The sequence below is a fragment of the Rhipicephalus microplus genome, chromosome 9, assembly GCF_043290135.1.
Source record: "Rhipicephalus microplus isolate Deutch F79 chromosome 9, USDA_Rmic, whole genome shotgun sequence".
Lineage (NCBI taxonomy): Eukaryota > Metazoa > Arthropoda > Arachnida > Ixodida > Ixodidae > Rhipicephalus > Rhipicephalus microplus.
This window is the reverse complement of record NC_134708.1, coordinates 46,322,682-46,338,492: the sequence shown is the minus strand read 5'-3', so window position 1 is coordinate 46,338,492 and position 15,811 is coordinate 46,322,682. Positions and strand designations below refer to the sequence as shown.

The window sequence follows — 15,811 nt, the reverse complement described above, 5'->3', positions numbered from 1 at the left end:
AGTTGGATACCCAGTGCCCGTACCCGCTCACCTGACCTTCTCACGGAAAGAGTGTTGCCCAAAACAAGTGCAAAATAGTGTGGATACTTATATCTCAAGAAGGCGGCCACTTTTTTACACTCTCTTCTACCACACGTCTCTCGCACAAATTCATGCCATTTTCCATTGGGAATTGCCAAACAGAGTTACTTTCTCAGTCTACATTTTCCCTTCAACCTCTACACAACAAATCCTTTATTGTTTGGCACTCCTACTCTCTTAAAGACAGGCTGTGGACCACTCACTTTTTATGGCTTCTTGTTTGCATGGTGACAAGATAGGTGGTTCATGAGTTTATACTTCTGTGAGAAGGATGCACTGCAGTGGTAACAGGGGAAGGGACGCTTTCCTGTGTGAATAACCTGGTGGCGAATGAGATGCTCCTGTCGCGAGAATGATGCGTTGCAGTGGTCACAGGAAAAGGGACGCTCTCCTGTGTGCTTGCGTTTGTGTACCATGAGGGAACTTTTGTGTAAAAAAGCTGCGCTGCACTGGTCACAGGAAAAGGGCCGCTCCCCTGTGTGGGTGCGCACATGGTACACAAGGGCCGATTTCCTTACGAACGACGCACTGCAGTAGTCACAGGAGAAGGGACGCTCTCCTGTATGCGTACACATGTGCTCTGTGAGGTTAGACTCCTGGCAAAATGCAGCTGGACACAAGTGGCACTGAAAGGGGCGCACGCCTGTATGTTTGCAAAGATGTCTTAGCATGTTCGTTCTGAACTTGGTCACATAGGTGCACTGACGACAGGAGTGCAGTCCGGCTTTTTTGGTCACGAGTGAATGGTAGTGCTCATAGTGTAACAAAGACAAGGATCCTGCAAAGCCACAGAAAAAACAGAAAGGCAATAAAAAACAATGAAACATTTTCTGCAGCTAGATTACAGCCCCAGGCAATGAAGAAAGGTTGCTGCACTTGTAAATGAAGTATGAAATTACCTTTACCTATGCAAACCACATGTTACAGCAGAAGTAACCATGCAATGACGCAACATGCTGTACAGAAATTCCCTTTTCTCTGTATGTAAGCACTCCACTCGATACACTCAAAATGTTTCGCAAATGCACATGGGCCTGCTTTGGACAATATTCTGATACGATGCCTAAACATCAAACTTGCAAGTGTGGAAGCTTGGGCTAGTTGGTGCGTAGTCATATTTGCAAGATGTTTCAGCGCGAGAACAAAGGAAAAAGGACAGGGTAGACAGAAAGAGCACTCTTTCTGTCCACCCTGTCCTTTTTTCTTTGTTTGCGCACTGAAACATCTTACAAATCAAACTTGCTTTGTAATATGCAAATACATGAAGCACAAGCAAACTATAGTGTTTATCGTGCTTTCCTTTTTTTTTTTTACATAATGCTGCATCAAAACTCCGTTCATACTTCAACACATAAAACAAAGCATGAGTGAAAGAAGTTAATACAAGAAAAAATGGGAAAAGAAAGAATATAATTTGCAAGAAATCATACAGCACCACTGTTTTTGATGGTCAGCAATGATGGCACATTTGAGTGGATTTGTCACAAATTTATCCTCTGAGCACTTGCAGCGGATGCAATTACGAGAGACATGAGTCGGAGGTAACACAGCAAACCCTTTTAATACTGGGCAAAACAGCAAAACATCAGAAAACCCTCAAATACCATGAAAAACAAAGACATGCACATAATAACTGGCTAAACAACGAAACCGTAACTAATATCAATCTAAGTCAAGTTCAGTCCTAAGCCTAATCTTTCTCTAGCCAAAATGGTGTCTTGGTGGCCACAATCATGCCGTCCCGCAATAGTAGAACATTCTTACTGTTCACATGCCATCCTCAGAACTACAACAAAGCGGTGTCACTTCGCCATGATCGTCGTCTGTGCGCGTCCACTTGGCGATTCACTAGCCTTCATTGCCGGTGTTTTGGTCTTACTCGTTAACTTCGGACCTCTTTATAAAATCCCATTCGTCCATGGCATTATTGATGATGTGCTCCAGTGACTGCAGTGGGCCACATTTGTTCCCGCTCAACGCAGAAGAGCTGAAGTCCCCCAGGAACTGTGGTGCAAGGTTGTGGCAAATCCGGGCAACCCCACTCGAGATCTCCAAGGTCGACGGCCACTTCGTGGGCCTCTTAAGCAGACACCCTTCAAAACCGGGCGGCTAGTGCTTTCGTCGCTGTAGTGACACTGACCTTCCTGAACTTTGCAGTTCGAAGCTCCACAGCACAGTGCCAGCTCATCCTCAGGAATTTTCTATCACGGCTCCGGTTGCGTGCCACGGGCCTTTCTCTGACCAATCCTCGACGTGACCGTGGCGCTTATCTGCACCATGGGGATTTCGCGCATCGACGCCGCGTTTTGGCACTCGGCACGTGCCTTTCGCCCTCTTACTCATGACAGTGGCTCCCTTTTCAAGAGTGTTTTCTAAAAAAAAAACTGCTCTTGTTCTTATTTCTTGTGATTTTGGCCTTCTGTTATCCTGTCAGTGTCATCACTTTTATGGCCAATCAGGCGCAGCCTGGTGCATCATCACCTTCCATCGCTGCACATTTTTATCGATATTCACTTGGCACAACACCAAGCTATTACACACTTTCACCAACACGCATCAAACACTACACTCGACTGTTCACATGTCCACAAGTTCCTCATCTAAGGCTAAACGACTGCACCCGCAAGACTAATTAGACACAGTACTCAACACCCAATATTCCGAAAAATCTGTGCAATATCCACTACCTGCCCTAAATCTTCACTATATTTAAAAAGCTCAACTCGGCCTAAGGTGACATCTCAAGTCACTCGTAACATATTCCACTGTCCAGATGTTTTGCACAAAAGCATTTACTAATTGAAGAAACCCTGCTTAAGTCTGTGCTTCTTCACATTCAGCGTCTTTTTGAGCTTTTTTCTGCACCTGCTCGCTACCCATCGTCGCGGCCGCTCATTGCTGGTGTCCCGGTTTTACTCATCATCTTCGGCCTGCTTGGTTAAATCAAATTCGTCCATGGCATCATTGATAATGCGCTCCCTTGACTGGTGTGGGCCACATTCGTTCTAGATCAAAGTGGAAAAGCTGTAGTCCCCCAGGAACTGTAGTGCAAGGTTGCGGCGAGTCCGGGCAGCCTCACTCGAGACCTCCGAAGTCAATGGCCACTTCCCGGACCTCTTACGCCGATACCCTTCAAAACTGGGCGGCTACTGCTTTCGTCGCTGACCTTGCTGACCTTGGCAGTTTGAAGCTCCACAGCACAGTGCTAGCTCATCCTCTGGGATTTTTGATCACGGCGCGGGTCGCGCGCCGCAAGCTTTTCTCTGACCAATCCTATACGTGAATGTGGTGTGTATCTGCACCATTGGGGTCTCGCGTACTGACACAGAGTTCCAGCTCTCGGCACATGCCTCGCACGCTCTTACTCATGACAGGATTGCACAGAAAAATGGTTCTCCATAGATACTAGCACTGTTACTACATTTCTCATTAAGGTTTCCATCCTGCTTGAATGCAGGCATAATATTGGCATAGAATACAAAGTGAGCTATTAGTTTCAGACACTCACACGATCACGCACACGTGTAGATACTATTCCTCTTTATGACAATGTATAACTAATTACACTGAATTAAGACAATTACTACATTTTGATCCATGAATATTGACTGTTGCCTGTGCTTTGCCTACAGGTGACTAACTCACTTGCCTGTTAGCTCCTTCTGCCCTTCGCCTTCCTTCACTTTATCTTTGTAACAATATACCGTAACATAACAACGCTTGATGATGGAAGAAATGCCTATGACTTCCTTCGCTTTATCTCCATAACAATATAATAATGTTCGATTATGGAAGAAAACGAAGACACATTAAGGCACACTGAAGTGGTTGTTGCTTAACTAGTGCACTGAAAAAAAAAGACAATAAATCGTTCAAAAATGAAGTTTGTTCGGCCATATAATTGGAAGATTTTCTTGAGACTATGCGGATATACACAAAAGTTTTATAGAGAAAAAGGCACAATAAAGTAACATGAGACTTCTGCTGTACGCTTACATTACTATCTATATATTGCAGTGCATCATCAAAGTATTACCAGCAAGCAATTCAGTTCCTTATAAAACAAACATCTTCTCCTAGCACATACAGATGTGTCATGATGTGCATCAATAAATACCTAAACTGAACCAGGGCCATGTAAGGAAGGCATAATTTCTTTACAGTAAAGCTTTCAACACATATATTGTAAATAGATTATTACAGTCTTTAGAATTTTAATTGAATAACAGTGCAGGAACTGCATAGTCAATTTCACTTGTTTCATTACAATGGGTCATTAGTAGCAGTCCAAATGACAGTCATACCACCGTCACGTTTTTTATGTTCATAACGTATTAAGCTCCAACACAAGTGTAAAATCGTCAATGATTTCCAAGAAGAGGGTAGTGCAATGCATTGCTGTCAATATTAAAATCATGCGAGTCCTTTTCTACTCCACAGAGGGGACCAAGACATCTGCAACAGCACATAAAACATTGTTAAAGCCACCACAAACGCAGCACATTCAAAAATACTTACAACCTTGAAATCAGCTAGGCTCAATTGTTACAAATAACTCAATTTTAGTTTTTATACCTATAACTGAGTGACTCCTCTTTCAGTAATAAAGAGAAGAACAAATATGAGGGCATGTTTCTTTTTTTGCTAGATGCAATATGATTTCTCATTAATATGGCTTATTTAGTGACTAATTTGGTGTAACCATATAAACATTTGAAAATTTTCCAAATTTAACTTTGAGCACTTGAATTTGGAAAGAAATATTAAATTGGTTTGCAGCAGTGTGATGCAAAACAGAAAGAATATGAATGCCCAGTGAACCGAAATGATGCACCAATTATCAGCTTCCCCATTTTAGCCCGCTATATATACGTAGATGATAACAAATGCAACTGCAGTGACTAAGTATAACTGGGCGCATGAACCACAGATGCCATGAAATCGAACGGCCGCACCAGTTATACATTTCACGACACAATTAGGAGGAGTTTTTTTGTTTACAGCAATAATGATTCGCTATGTCATGAAGAGAACACACCTCTGACTTCAAGCAGTTTGTAAATACAATTTTCTGCATTTCACTTCTTTACAACACTGTCCGTCTTTTTCACCTATCCCATTAACAAGCGAGTGGAGAAATGAACGGTGACCCTGCACAACCATTGGCGAGTCAACAGCCAATAATCAAAATAAGTAGTTCAACATAAAGGGTCATTCAATCTACCAGAGTTTAATATAATCAGGTTTGACTACGCCACTGAATACAAGCTAGTATGAATTTTGTTGATTTCAATATCATATATGCTCTCTTCTGATGCAGAAAGTGGTAAAGCACTTTCAGATCTTGGTGTGGCACACCGATCTCGTCAGAACGTCTTCTTTGTGTGGCTACTGATGCATTAGCATCTGCTTGCTCATTCTGGTCAGTGCCATGAAGATGGATACTAAGGGTGCTTGCAGAAAAACAGCAATTATTGTAACATCATGACAGAAACTATTTGCTATGATAGCGTGTAGAAGCAATTTGGTTCTCGCGTGATGGTATTGAAGATGTCAAGAGCAGTGATGGTTCAGAAGGCAATAAGCAAAAAGAAAGCTTTCACATGAGATGGCAGCAAATCAAGGGTAGCAAACATAACTAATGGCTTCACATCAAGTGACTCGACCATTGTAGGGACAAACAACCTCCTGATACCACCGAATATAAGCTAGTACAGTAGTCTCTCAGTAACCAGAAATCTGTTAATAGAATTGCTGCTTGAATAGAACACCTGTCTCTGATATGATTGCTTTAGTAGTCGTATTATGACCCCTGTTCTACTCTTAGTAAAGAATACATCCACTTCTGGAAAAAGAAGAACCACAGACGAAGTGCGTCGGTACTATGTTCTGCTCATTCACACCTGAGCCTCTCCCGCATTCTATCATAACTCCTATATTCAAGTCATGCAAATGAAACTCTTGTTAAATGGAACATATTTTCCAAGTCCTTTCTGGTTCTGTTTACAAGTCTACTGAATATGGAGGTAGCTCAGTTGTATGGAGCTTGTTCGTTTCGACACCCTATTCCCACTGTCACCTGTCATGCAGAATGTGGCGGGCAAGCCCTTTCCGTTTTTTGTACGGCACACAATTCTCATCAGGAGTGCTTCTTTACACGACCCCTGCTGCACAAATTTCTCGCTCAGGTCAATACAGACGTGACCCGTCACCCAGCAAGCTGTAATATTTAAAGTGCTTAGATATTCTATAAGAAACACTGTTCAAGATCATTAAGGGCTACGTTACACAGTTTGACAGTGTGTGATGTTTGCAGCACACTGAATGAATTGCTAAATACAACTGATTTGTTAATGTTTCACCCAACAATGTATTTTATGGTAGCTAAAATTGCATATGCTTTTGCGATAAAAACACTGCTATGGGTGTCCAGCTTTTGTGAAGGAGAAAAATCAGGCCAAATAGCATCTGCAGCTACAGAGTACTGTAGAAAAACATAAATAGGGAATATATGGGAATATATGTTTATTATTATCATAACATATATTAATAATAAACAGCCTAGTGTTTGAATGATTACGGAATCTACATCATGTGTCATCCATTTACTTGTGAACCACAACTAAAATAATTATCCTTCACAAAGAAAACTACCAAACTATAGTCTAACAGTGGGTCGTAACGTCAAATATTAAACTAACGGATTATGTAGGGCACTGTGTAAGTCATATATTTGCCCCCGGAATAAAACCACAATTGTAGTTCAAGAATTCTAGTTAACATTCCAGTCCTAGAAACAATATGCATTGCTCATACAAAGAAGGCATACTGATTGCTCAGCCAACGCGCAGATAAAACTGACAAGTTTTAACAGTGTCCTTGATTGGGTTGGTTGGTGCCGCATGGCTGACGACGACTAAAACAGCATGAAGGACGGGACGATAAAAAAAGGCTGTGTTTATGTTCTTTTTTCGACCGTCCCGTCCGCGCCGTTTCAGCCGTCTACCAAAGTAAAAAGTGATGAAGTAAATCTGCAGCATATGTGTAAAAACTAATAAACAAGCAAATAGGCACACTAGTAAATCAACAAGTGGACACAAAGCAGAATTCAAAAAGTGCGCGCCGAATTCCACATGGCTTCATCCACGGCAAACAACAAGCAGGCCCATGGTGCGAAGTGCATAAAATTTACGTGAATCCAGGAGGAGAAACATTGATCTAAACATTACAATGCTTGCATGAGATAACATAAATTTCATAGTGCAGTTCAAAAAGAAATTATTACACGCTGCCTCAGACTCCTTGTCGATATGCTCTTCATGACAACACACAATCAACAATGCTACATGCCAACGCTCGGAGGGAACTGTGACAATAAAGATGGTCTCAACTGTGGCCATCGTTTGTAGGTACAGTGTGCTAGTTATGCTCAAAGCAGCATGATTTCGTAGCAGGATGTGCCATGCAGGCTGTGAGAAGTCTGGATATAGCTTTGGCTCTGATCTTGACTATAGCTATTACTGTAACTAAGCCGGTACATTACATTGGGGAGGGTTTCTGGGAATGAACTTGCAAAGGCTGCTGATCAGTTACGATATGGTTTAAGTAGCTTGAAAAGCCCAGGCTGCACCTGCATGAGAAGGTCAAGTCAGTTTGATGAATGCTAAAAAGATTCCAGTAATGAAAAACGAGAGTGCTAAAAAATGTACAACAGCACGACTCTTAATTTCTTTGTATCAAAACAGCCGTGTGGTGTGTTCAGATAAAAACATTGGAGCGCATGGCTCGGCCTCTTAATTTTGAAAAAATATATTTCACTGCAACAGTACACAATGCCATAAAACAAATGGTACTTTTGCAAAAAATTCTGCCTTAATTTATAAGCCTCCACTGAACCAGAACTAACTGTTGGGAATTGCGCAAAAAAAGCCATTTTGACGAGATTCTGCAGAAGATCTCTTGTATCTGTGTCAATTTTTATAGGCTTACTATGAGTAACATGCATTTATAAAGTGTTCTGACCTAGCAGATTCATTGGCGAAATTTCAAAAGCAAGTACCAAATGTAGCATACTGCTCTATTATTCCAAAGTTTCAAGTTCTCTTGCTCCACATCTATATTAGTCAGCATTTTGAAAAGGTCTCAGACTGCTGCCAAATAATTGGTTAACAATTGTGCCAAGTACAATTGCTGAGCGTGACATTCAACTCATACCAATAATGCATAAGTGAATGCATGCCTCTAAAAATACAGTAACATTAAAAACACATTTAATTTTTATTTTGAATTAAAATCACACACATGTTATAGATTAATCTGTAAAAACAAGCTGCATAGTTCTTGATAAAATCAGGGTTACACAGCCCCCAAAGTGGCCAAATTTACATCACTGCGTGACCACATCGATGAGTGAACATGTAGCTACAGTTGTTAAGGCAACTTTTAGGTCTCGGGTAAGTATTCTTTCATGTTCCCGCAACAACCAAGTTCAAGAGAAAAAAAAGATGGAGGCATGCTTTAAAGTGCAAGCTTGTACATACACATTTGCACTAACCATTAAAATTTTTATGACGAGATCAATTATAAAGAAATGTATAGATGTGCACTCAAGTCGGGTTTTCATGTACAAATGTTTCTTCATTTCTCACATACAGTACTCACAGATTTAAACAAGGCATCAATCTTTTTTTTAGAATAATGTCTGGTACGTGCATTTGCTCAAGATGTCACGTCGTAATGTCTTATTCGTAATGACAACGTTGGCCGTCAACTATGCGTTCAAGTTGAAATTATGCCAATATAGCCCGAAATGAAGACCATATAAAGCGAAAGTATTTGCGCTACTTAGCCCTACTTTTTTCCATTTCAATCCTTGAGTACTGTACACAGGACATAGGAGACACATTGAAAAACAGGCAGAAAGTGTCCTGAAGACTGCACCCACAATCTCCACCTGCTTACACCTGGTATTGGATGCCCAACAAGGTCGTTCCACCTTCACCACAACCTGCAGAGAAGAAATTTTTGCCAAGTAATTAAACAAGTTTCGATCATCTGCTGTGTTTTTCTCGGGAATAAAATTTGAAAAAAAAAAAAATCACGTCATATCCACGGAAAGAATGATAACATTAGAAAGACGTGAGACTGTGCACATATTATACAAATAAACATTTATATTAAGTTATTCACAACTGTTCACAAATGCAGCTGCGCAATGCCAACACACACGCCTGCAAATGTTGCTGACATGCGACCACCGTGCTGGCTCTCGTGAAAGGTAGCCCATTACATCATTTGAAAGATTTAAAACGGCATATATTATACAAATCAACTTTTCTTTTGTTTTTGTTTGCAAAGGTGCTTTATGGTCGCTAAAGTGGTGGATCCGGTGATGAGGCGTAGTGAGGTGTTTGCAAGGAGGAAGTAGTGAGCAGTTTGCAGAGGTGGTTACAAATCAGTCACAGAGAAAAGACAGACCCACAACTTTAGGAGCTTCACCCCTGAAACAAATATGCATCTGTACATTTTACGGTAATCCCTGAAGAGGCTGCCCCAGTTTGCAAGGTGGGGAGGGCTTTTTTTGACACAAGACTTGTGAACAAGGTGCTATCCAAGTAATTAAATTTTCGACAGTTTCAATGATGGCTATTTTACTTCTCGCACTTGCTCAGATGGTGCTAAACGCTTGCTTTGTGCTCTTTAACTCAGCCACAAATCTCTGAGGAGTGCAAGAAGGGGCATGCACACTCACACAAACAGTTCACCAAAGGACTGAAACATAAAAACGGATGTGTCATTGCAACATCAACCCGCCTGAAATGCATTGTGCTGTTTATTATTAAATGTCTTTTTGTTTTAATTTTTAATTTTGAAGAAATTAGAAAATATTATACAAATTCGAAAAACTTGGTGGTACAGGGGGTGCTATGCAGCCTCCCTGTGCTTAAAAATTCAGAAAAGGAGAACAAAATTAATAAACAAAAAGAGAAAAGCTCATTATGATTCAGCGAATTTTAAGTTTCAACCACTGCATCAGCTTTTTGTCTGCCAGTTACGTCGTCGAGCGCCAGCAGTTCTCTAGTGAGCAGCCTATGCAAGCGTGCATGTGCTTGTGCTCCCTTGAGATGTACGGCCGAGTTCCACAGCTAAAAGTCATCCTTTAGCACTATCTGAACAAAGGTGCGTTGCATATTTTGTTCAATAATGTTGCTTTTTCAGATTCGTAGTCTATTTCTACGAACAGAAACTGACAACACTTTAGAGGCCCTGCCACAGAGATTCGGATGTTTGCATTGCCGCTGTTGGCTCTGAACAAAAGATCAGCATTCTTCTTGAGCTTGACTTGAATACAAATAAGAAGTCGCGCAGTCTATTATGGGTATGCCTAAAGCGATTCAAAAGCAAAAACCATACAGATTTTTTTTTCTAAGTCGATTGAGCCGTGCACAAACATTGAACTTGTGTCTAAAGCAGATGTATCAACAGACTAAGTGCATGATCTTTTCATGAATATTTCGTATGTAAAGGTTTGCTAAATATTGCTAGATAGCATTTCACACAATGGCAAACAAAGCCTTGGGTTTAAGGCCATTCTGATATGGCAGCTTACCAACTAGACAACCAATGCTAGAGCCACAATAACATGGATGAAAAAATGACATCAACAATGGCATGAAACAGATATGAAAAAAAAAAAAATTATATAGCACACTTAGCTTAATTAGCCATAGCAATTAACTAAATAGTGGTGCTTGAAATAAAGCTTCAAAACCACATTTTGATGACAAGCTCATAGAACACAAATAATATGCAGAGCACTGTGCGTATCACATACAGTTGCATTAAGTGTGAAGGAATAACTAAGAGTTGTTCTCGTTAACTCTCTACAACAGGAAACAACTGACAAGCATCACAAACAAATATAGCACAGCACAGATAAAACAGATGAGTCATGAAGAAAATGTAGAGTATATGCATGGAAATAAACAATTCAACAAATAGCAAAATAAACGAACACAACATGAAGTCAATGGCTCATGGAATATAAAAAAAGTTTCTAATATCTTACCTACGTTCTGTATAGCTTTATAAACAACCAGCAACAAACTTTCTCAAGTTCCCAAGCTAGCTAAACTTACTTGAACCTAGGCAGAGATACATTGATTTAAGAATGTGCTTATGCAGCACTTACACAAAAAAATTTAATATTAATGCATTAAAAAAATGATTACTGCAAACTCCTTCAACTCCCCGTCGATATGCTATGCATGTTATAAGAGGGGGGACCATTATGACGAACATAGAATCCTCTGCAGCTACTGCTGATTGGTATGCTTTGGCAGGAATGTCCATTACAAGGTGCTTTAAAGGACGGATGTAGCATGCAAGATGTAGAGACTGTAGACACGGTTATGGTTCCGGTTTTGACTGAAACTTTCACTGAAACTGAGTTGGCAAAGTGTGAAGGGTTTGTGGGAAATAACTTGCAATGTTTGAAGCTGCTGAAACTATCTGAATGAGGTTTGAGAACTTGTAAAGGCTCCGGCTGAACCTGCATGAGAAGATCAACTAAGTATGTTCTATAAATGCCAGAAATCAATTGCACAACTAGTACCGAAATAAAGTGGCAGAAAAGACCCATGTAACCTATTCAAACAGCTGCTCGTCATTTCATATCTGCTGTGTCGAAACAGTCATTGCTATAATACTTGCTCATGAAAAAGAACACCATCCATAAATAACAGTGTACAACTACACAAAACGGCAGGAAGAAATTGCATACACTGCGCTAATCAATAAAATGTGCTGCTGGGTCAAGTAATACACGAATAGGTTAAATATTTGATGATAAGTGTATGATAAATGTTGGAATTGGCAAATATGATATAGGATATCTTATAATGGAGCCCATTTTCTCATACTGTGGCAGCTCAAGGTTTTTTTTTTGTGAGATTACGAAAAAATAAAAACTGCAGTTCTTGGTTAGCAAATTAGACGTTGTTACACAGTGGCTGTTCTAAACTGAGCAGGATTCGTATATCAACATATAATAAAGCCAAGAAGGCCATGTCAATTTGCCTAAGTGCCTAAGCAAGCTACAAGTTATGCACCAGTAACTGTGCTACGACGACACAGTTACAAACAGTTTCTACCTCTCCATATCTAATACATGCAAAAACCTCCAGTAAATGCACAGAAATGCAATTTCGATGTTAATCTATACTACACCTAAATGACAAAAGTTTCTTCATAATACGCCAATAGATTATGCACCAGCCCAGTGAAACATTTATGGCACTTTTTTTTCCCCATAGAAATATCCATAAAATGCTCTGCAGTGAACAAACAACTTCATAATTAAGTGCAAAAAGTATAAAAAATGAGATACGAGTGAACAAGATTAATATGAAACAAACTGCAAAAAATATGAAAAAGAAAAGCTATTCATTCAGAAGGGATAGAAATGATATTACAAATTTAGTGGTCAGAAATGCTGGCACATTTATGTGGACTGTATAAAATATAAGTTCTTTAGTGTACTTGCTCAGTTTACACATTTTCCGTTTTCTCTAAACTACTTCAGTGACAGCATAATGACAGAATGGAACACAAGTAAGCTATGCAATGTTTCAGACACTAACTTGACGATACATATCAGCACAAAGTCTACTTTATCTCGTAACTGTGTTAAAATATAATTAGCTCCGATTTTAGGGGACTGGACAAAACATATGTATCGACCAAATGCCAAACTACCAGAAATATTTAAAAAATCAAATATTTCTACCATAAAATATTTTCAATTTCTTCGTAAACCTGTAAATGCTGTACTTATTTTGCATAAAAGAAGCGAAAAGTTGCAACTTTTGTCATCCCACAACATTGTTCACAATGTGGCGAAGCTACAAGACGCCCGTTTTCGATAAGCCTGAAAGGTGTTCTGCACTACACCCTTACCTATAGCGGCATGCAGGTGTTTTTTTTTTTTTTTTTCACGTAAAACTGTTGGCGCGTTATGCCCACCGTGCTCCAATGACCGTGTGAGTTAACCGGGTTGAGGCCATATACGACCAAACTACGAAGAACTTCGTGCCATTAAGATATGCAAATTTAGGCCTTGACTAACAAACATGTCCAGTAATCATATTTTCCTACCAAGCATCAAATTGACACGCATTTACTGTGTACTGAATGAAGACAATCGTTATAAATCAATTCAAGACTGTCCTAATATACCAGAAAGGTCAAAACATTATGGATATATTGCGAAACAGTGCACTCAACACAATGCACTCATCGCATTTTACGCATCACTTGAGAGAAAAGGCCAAGGAAAAAAATACCAGTGATCATGCTTGTCACTGATCATTCGAATGATCACTGACCATGACCAATGACTATGTTTGGTGATATAATAGAGAAATATTTAAGTAAATTTAAATGTTTGTCGCTCAGTAAATGGCACTGCAAAAAATTACTTTATTAGCCCATATAATTAGAAGATTTTGTTGACTAGAAAACACAACGCACGCACATGCACAAAAGCTTTAGAAGGCAAAATGCATAATAAAGTAACACCACATTGCCACTGTACACTTGCATTCTGCAGTGAAAATCAAAGTGTCACTACCGAGTGAAGCCTTACTTCGCTGAAAATTTGTTTCTCTTAGTACAAACAGACGTGTGAAGAAGTGCATAAATAAATAAACACCTAACATCAATCAGTGCTTTGTAAGACAGGCAATACTTCTTTACGCTCATGATACATAAACATCACAAAAGAAATCCATCATTCTTCCTCATTTCAATCGCTTCAATGAAACTAGCAGTCCCCGGACACCACCCTATCCCACGTTCACAAAATATTAAGCAGCAAAATTTTCCTGAAACGATGAATGGCTTTCAGGAGGGCACTGGCAGAATGTTTTTCTGACAATATCCGAAGCACAAGACTTTTCCGTTTCTCCATAAAGGGATAGACACATCTGCAAAAGCACACGGAGAGCTGTTGAAGGAGCAGTGACATCAACTTGATGCATGCCGCGTTCTTTTGCATCAACATGTAGTTATCGGTCCCCAAGTAACGATTCGATACTAATAGTGCAAAAGAGGGACGAATATTATGTGTAATATCGATTAGTATAACCAGCATAGATCCAAATTCATAAGTGGTCTAAAGCCTGCCAACTTTCAACGCCGCCAGCGCTGTCAAATGGTCACCTCCCATAGTCCCACCCCATCGGATCACGTGTCCACACAAAATGGCGACGCGACCTGCAGTTGAGATTTCGTCTGCTTGCCGCGCATGTTTATAGGCATGTTTTCACCACCCCCATTGTCATCAGTGTCCACAAGGAAAGATGGAAACGCAGAGAAATATGGAATTGCAGTGATTCACAGTGTGGCGAGTCATTTTTGGTGTGATCCTTTTCCAAGCAGTGACTGTGAAATTGATGCCACACCGAGCAGCGACAAGGCAGCTGGAGACACACGCCTGGGCCACCCTGTCTAGTAAGACATACGAACGATGGGTGCCTGTTACTTATTCCTGATGACCATAGATTCAAATTATCACATTCGCAATCACGGCCCCACGACTAATCAATCGAAGCGGTACAACAATAATGCTGAAGTCGCACGAACACGCCGCACAGAGCAAGCGAAACAAAGCAAGTGAGACCGTTTCTTGGCAGCAAGGCGCCGCCGCCAGACGATACCACATGTGGGCATCATGATGACAACATTTATTTATTTCAACATACTGCAGCCCCGCAGGGCTATCCCAGGATTGTCGACGTCAATGCTGGTCGCTCCTATTCACCCAGTTCCTGAGGCGTGGCCTAGGAGCTTGCAGAACCAACACTATGTAGACTAGCTTATGGGTTTTTCAACCCTACCCACACAAGCGACCTACTTCACACGTGTTGTCCTGGTCAACACAACCTGTTTTGCCGCGTAGGTCAATTTTGCTCCTTTCGTCTTCACCTCATCTGCTCGGTAAGACATTCTGTCGTCGCGAAGTTGCACAGAGTGAACATGGTTTTTATTCCTTGCGAGTGTCTTTTTTTCCCCCGAATTTTCAATCAAGCTGTGAATTTCTTAACCTGTTACAGTTCATAATTGTGCCCTTGTGCTTGTTATATATTCGTGCATCATTAAGTGAACCATTCGGGAACACTGGAATGTTCCTCGTGTGAGAAATCCGTTGAGCCACATGTGGTCAAGTGCTTCCAGCAACCTGGGCCGCTGTTGCGTCCCTGGCAGCAAAGGAAATTATGACAGTGGACCAAACTTCATGTGTCTTTCTCTGCATGGGGCGTTGGCCCCAAGAATAAGAAGCTGCAAGCTATTCCAAGGAAAGATTTAACGGCAAGTGCCTATTCGAAGGCAAGCAACAATTAGAAATATTAATGCATATGTTCATGCTTTTTTCGCATATAGTTAATAGTAGGTCAATTCGATCACCTATGTTCTCTGCACAGTCTGCACCTTTTCATGGTGCGCTGCACCTCGCTCCTCGATTCTCAAAGAAGACAGTGGCACCCCCTGCACCACCGTCTTCGATTGTACAGGTTGTTGGTTAGGTGTCATCATGGTGCCGCGAACCCTTGCACCTTCTAGCACGAGGGTGCAGCATTTTGGTGCAGCCTCGCACATTCCTGTCGCGCACTATAAGACAACACCTTGAGACATGCCTGTGGTCATGGATTGACGGTGTACCGACGAAAAG

The 15,811-nt window shown here is 40.8% G+C and overlaps 1 protein-coding gene across 4 annotated transcripts in view; it reads right to left on the bottom strand.

The window, feature by feature from the left end:
- Window positions 1-760: 760 nt before the first annotated feature.
- The window catches only part of LOC119163787 (uncharacterized), a 29,660-nt gene continuing 14,609 nt past the window's right edge, over window positions 761-15,811 (bottom strand). Inside the window, exons 2-4 of one of the 4 annotated variants that reach the window (XM_037415860.2) lie at window positions 9,043-9,088; window positions 7,625-7,711; window positions 761-859 (exon numbers count right to left, since the gene is read on the bottom strand). In XM_037415860.2, coding sequence (XP_037271757.1) covers window positions 835-859; window positions 7,625-7,711; window positions 9,043-9,088 — 158 coding nt within the window. In that variant the 3' untranslated portion in view covers window positions 761-834. Of the gene's footprint in view, window positions 860-1,623; window positions 7,712-9,025; window positions 9,089-15,811 lie in introns of those variants that run through there. The other 3 variants (XM_037415859.2, XR_012886105.1, XR_012886104.1) reach the window with 3 other exon arrangements.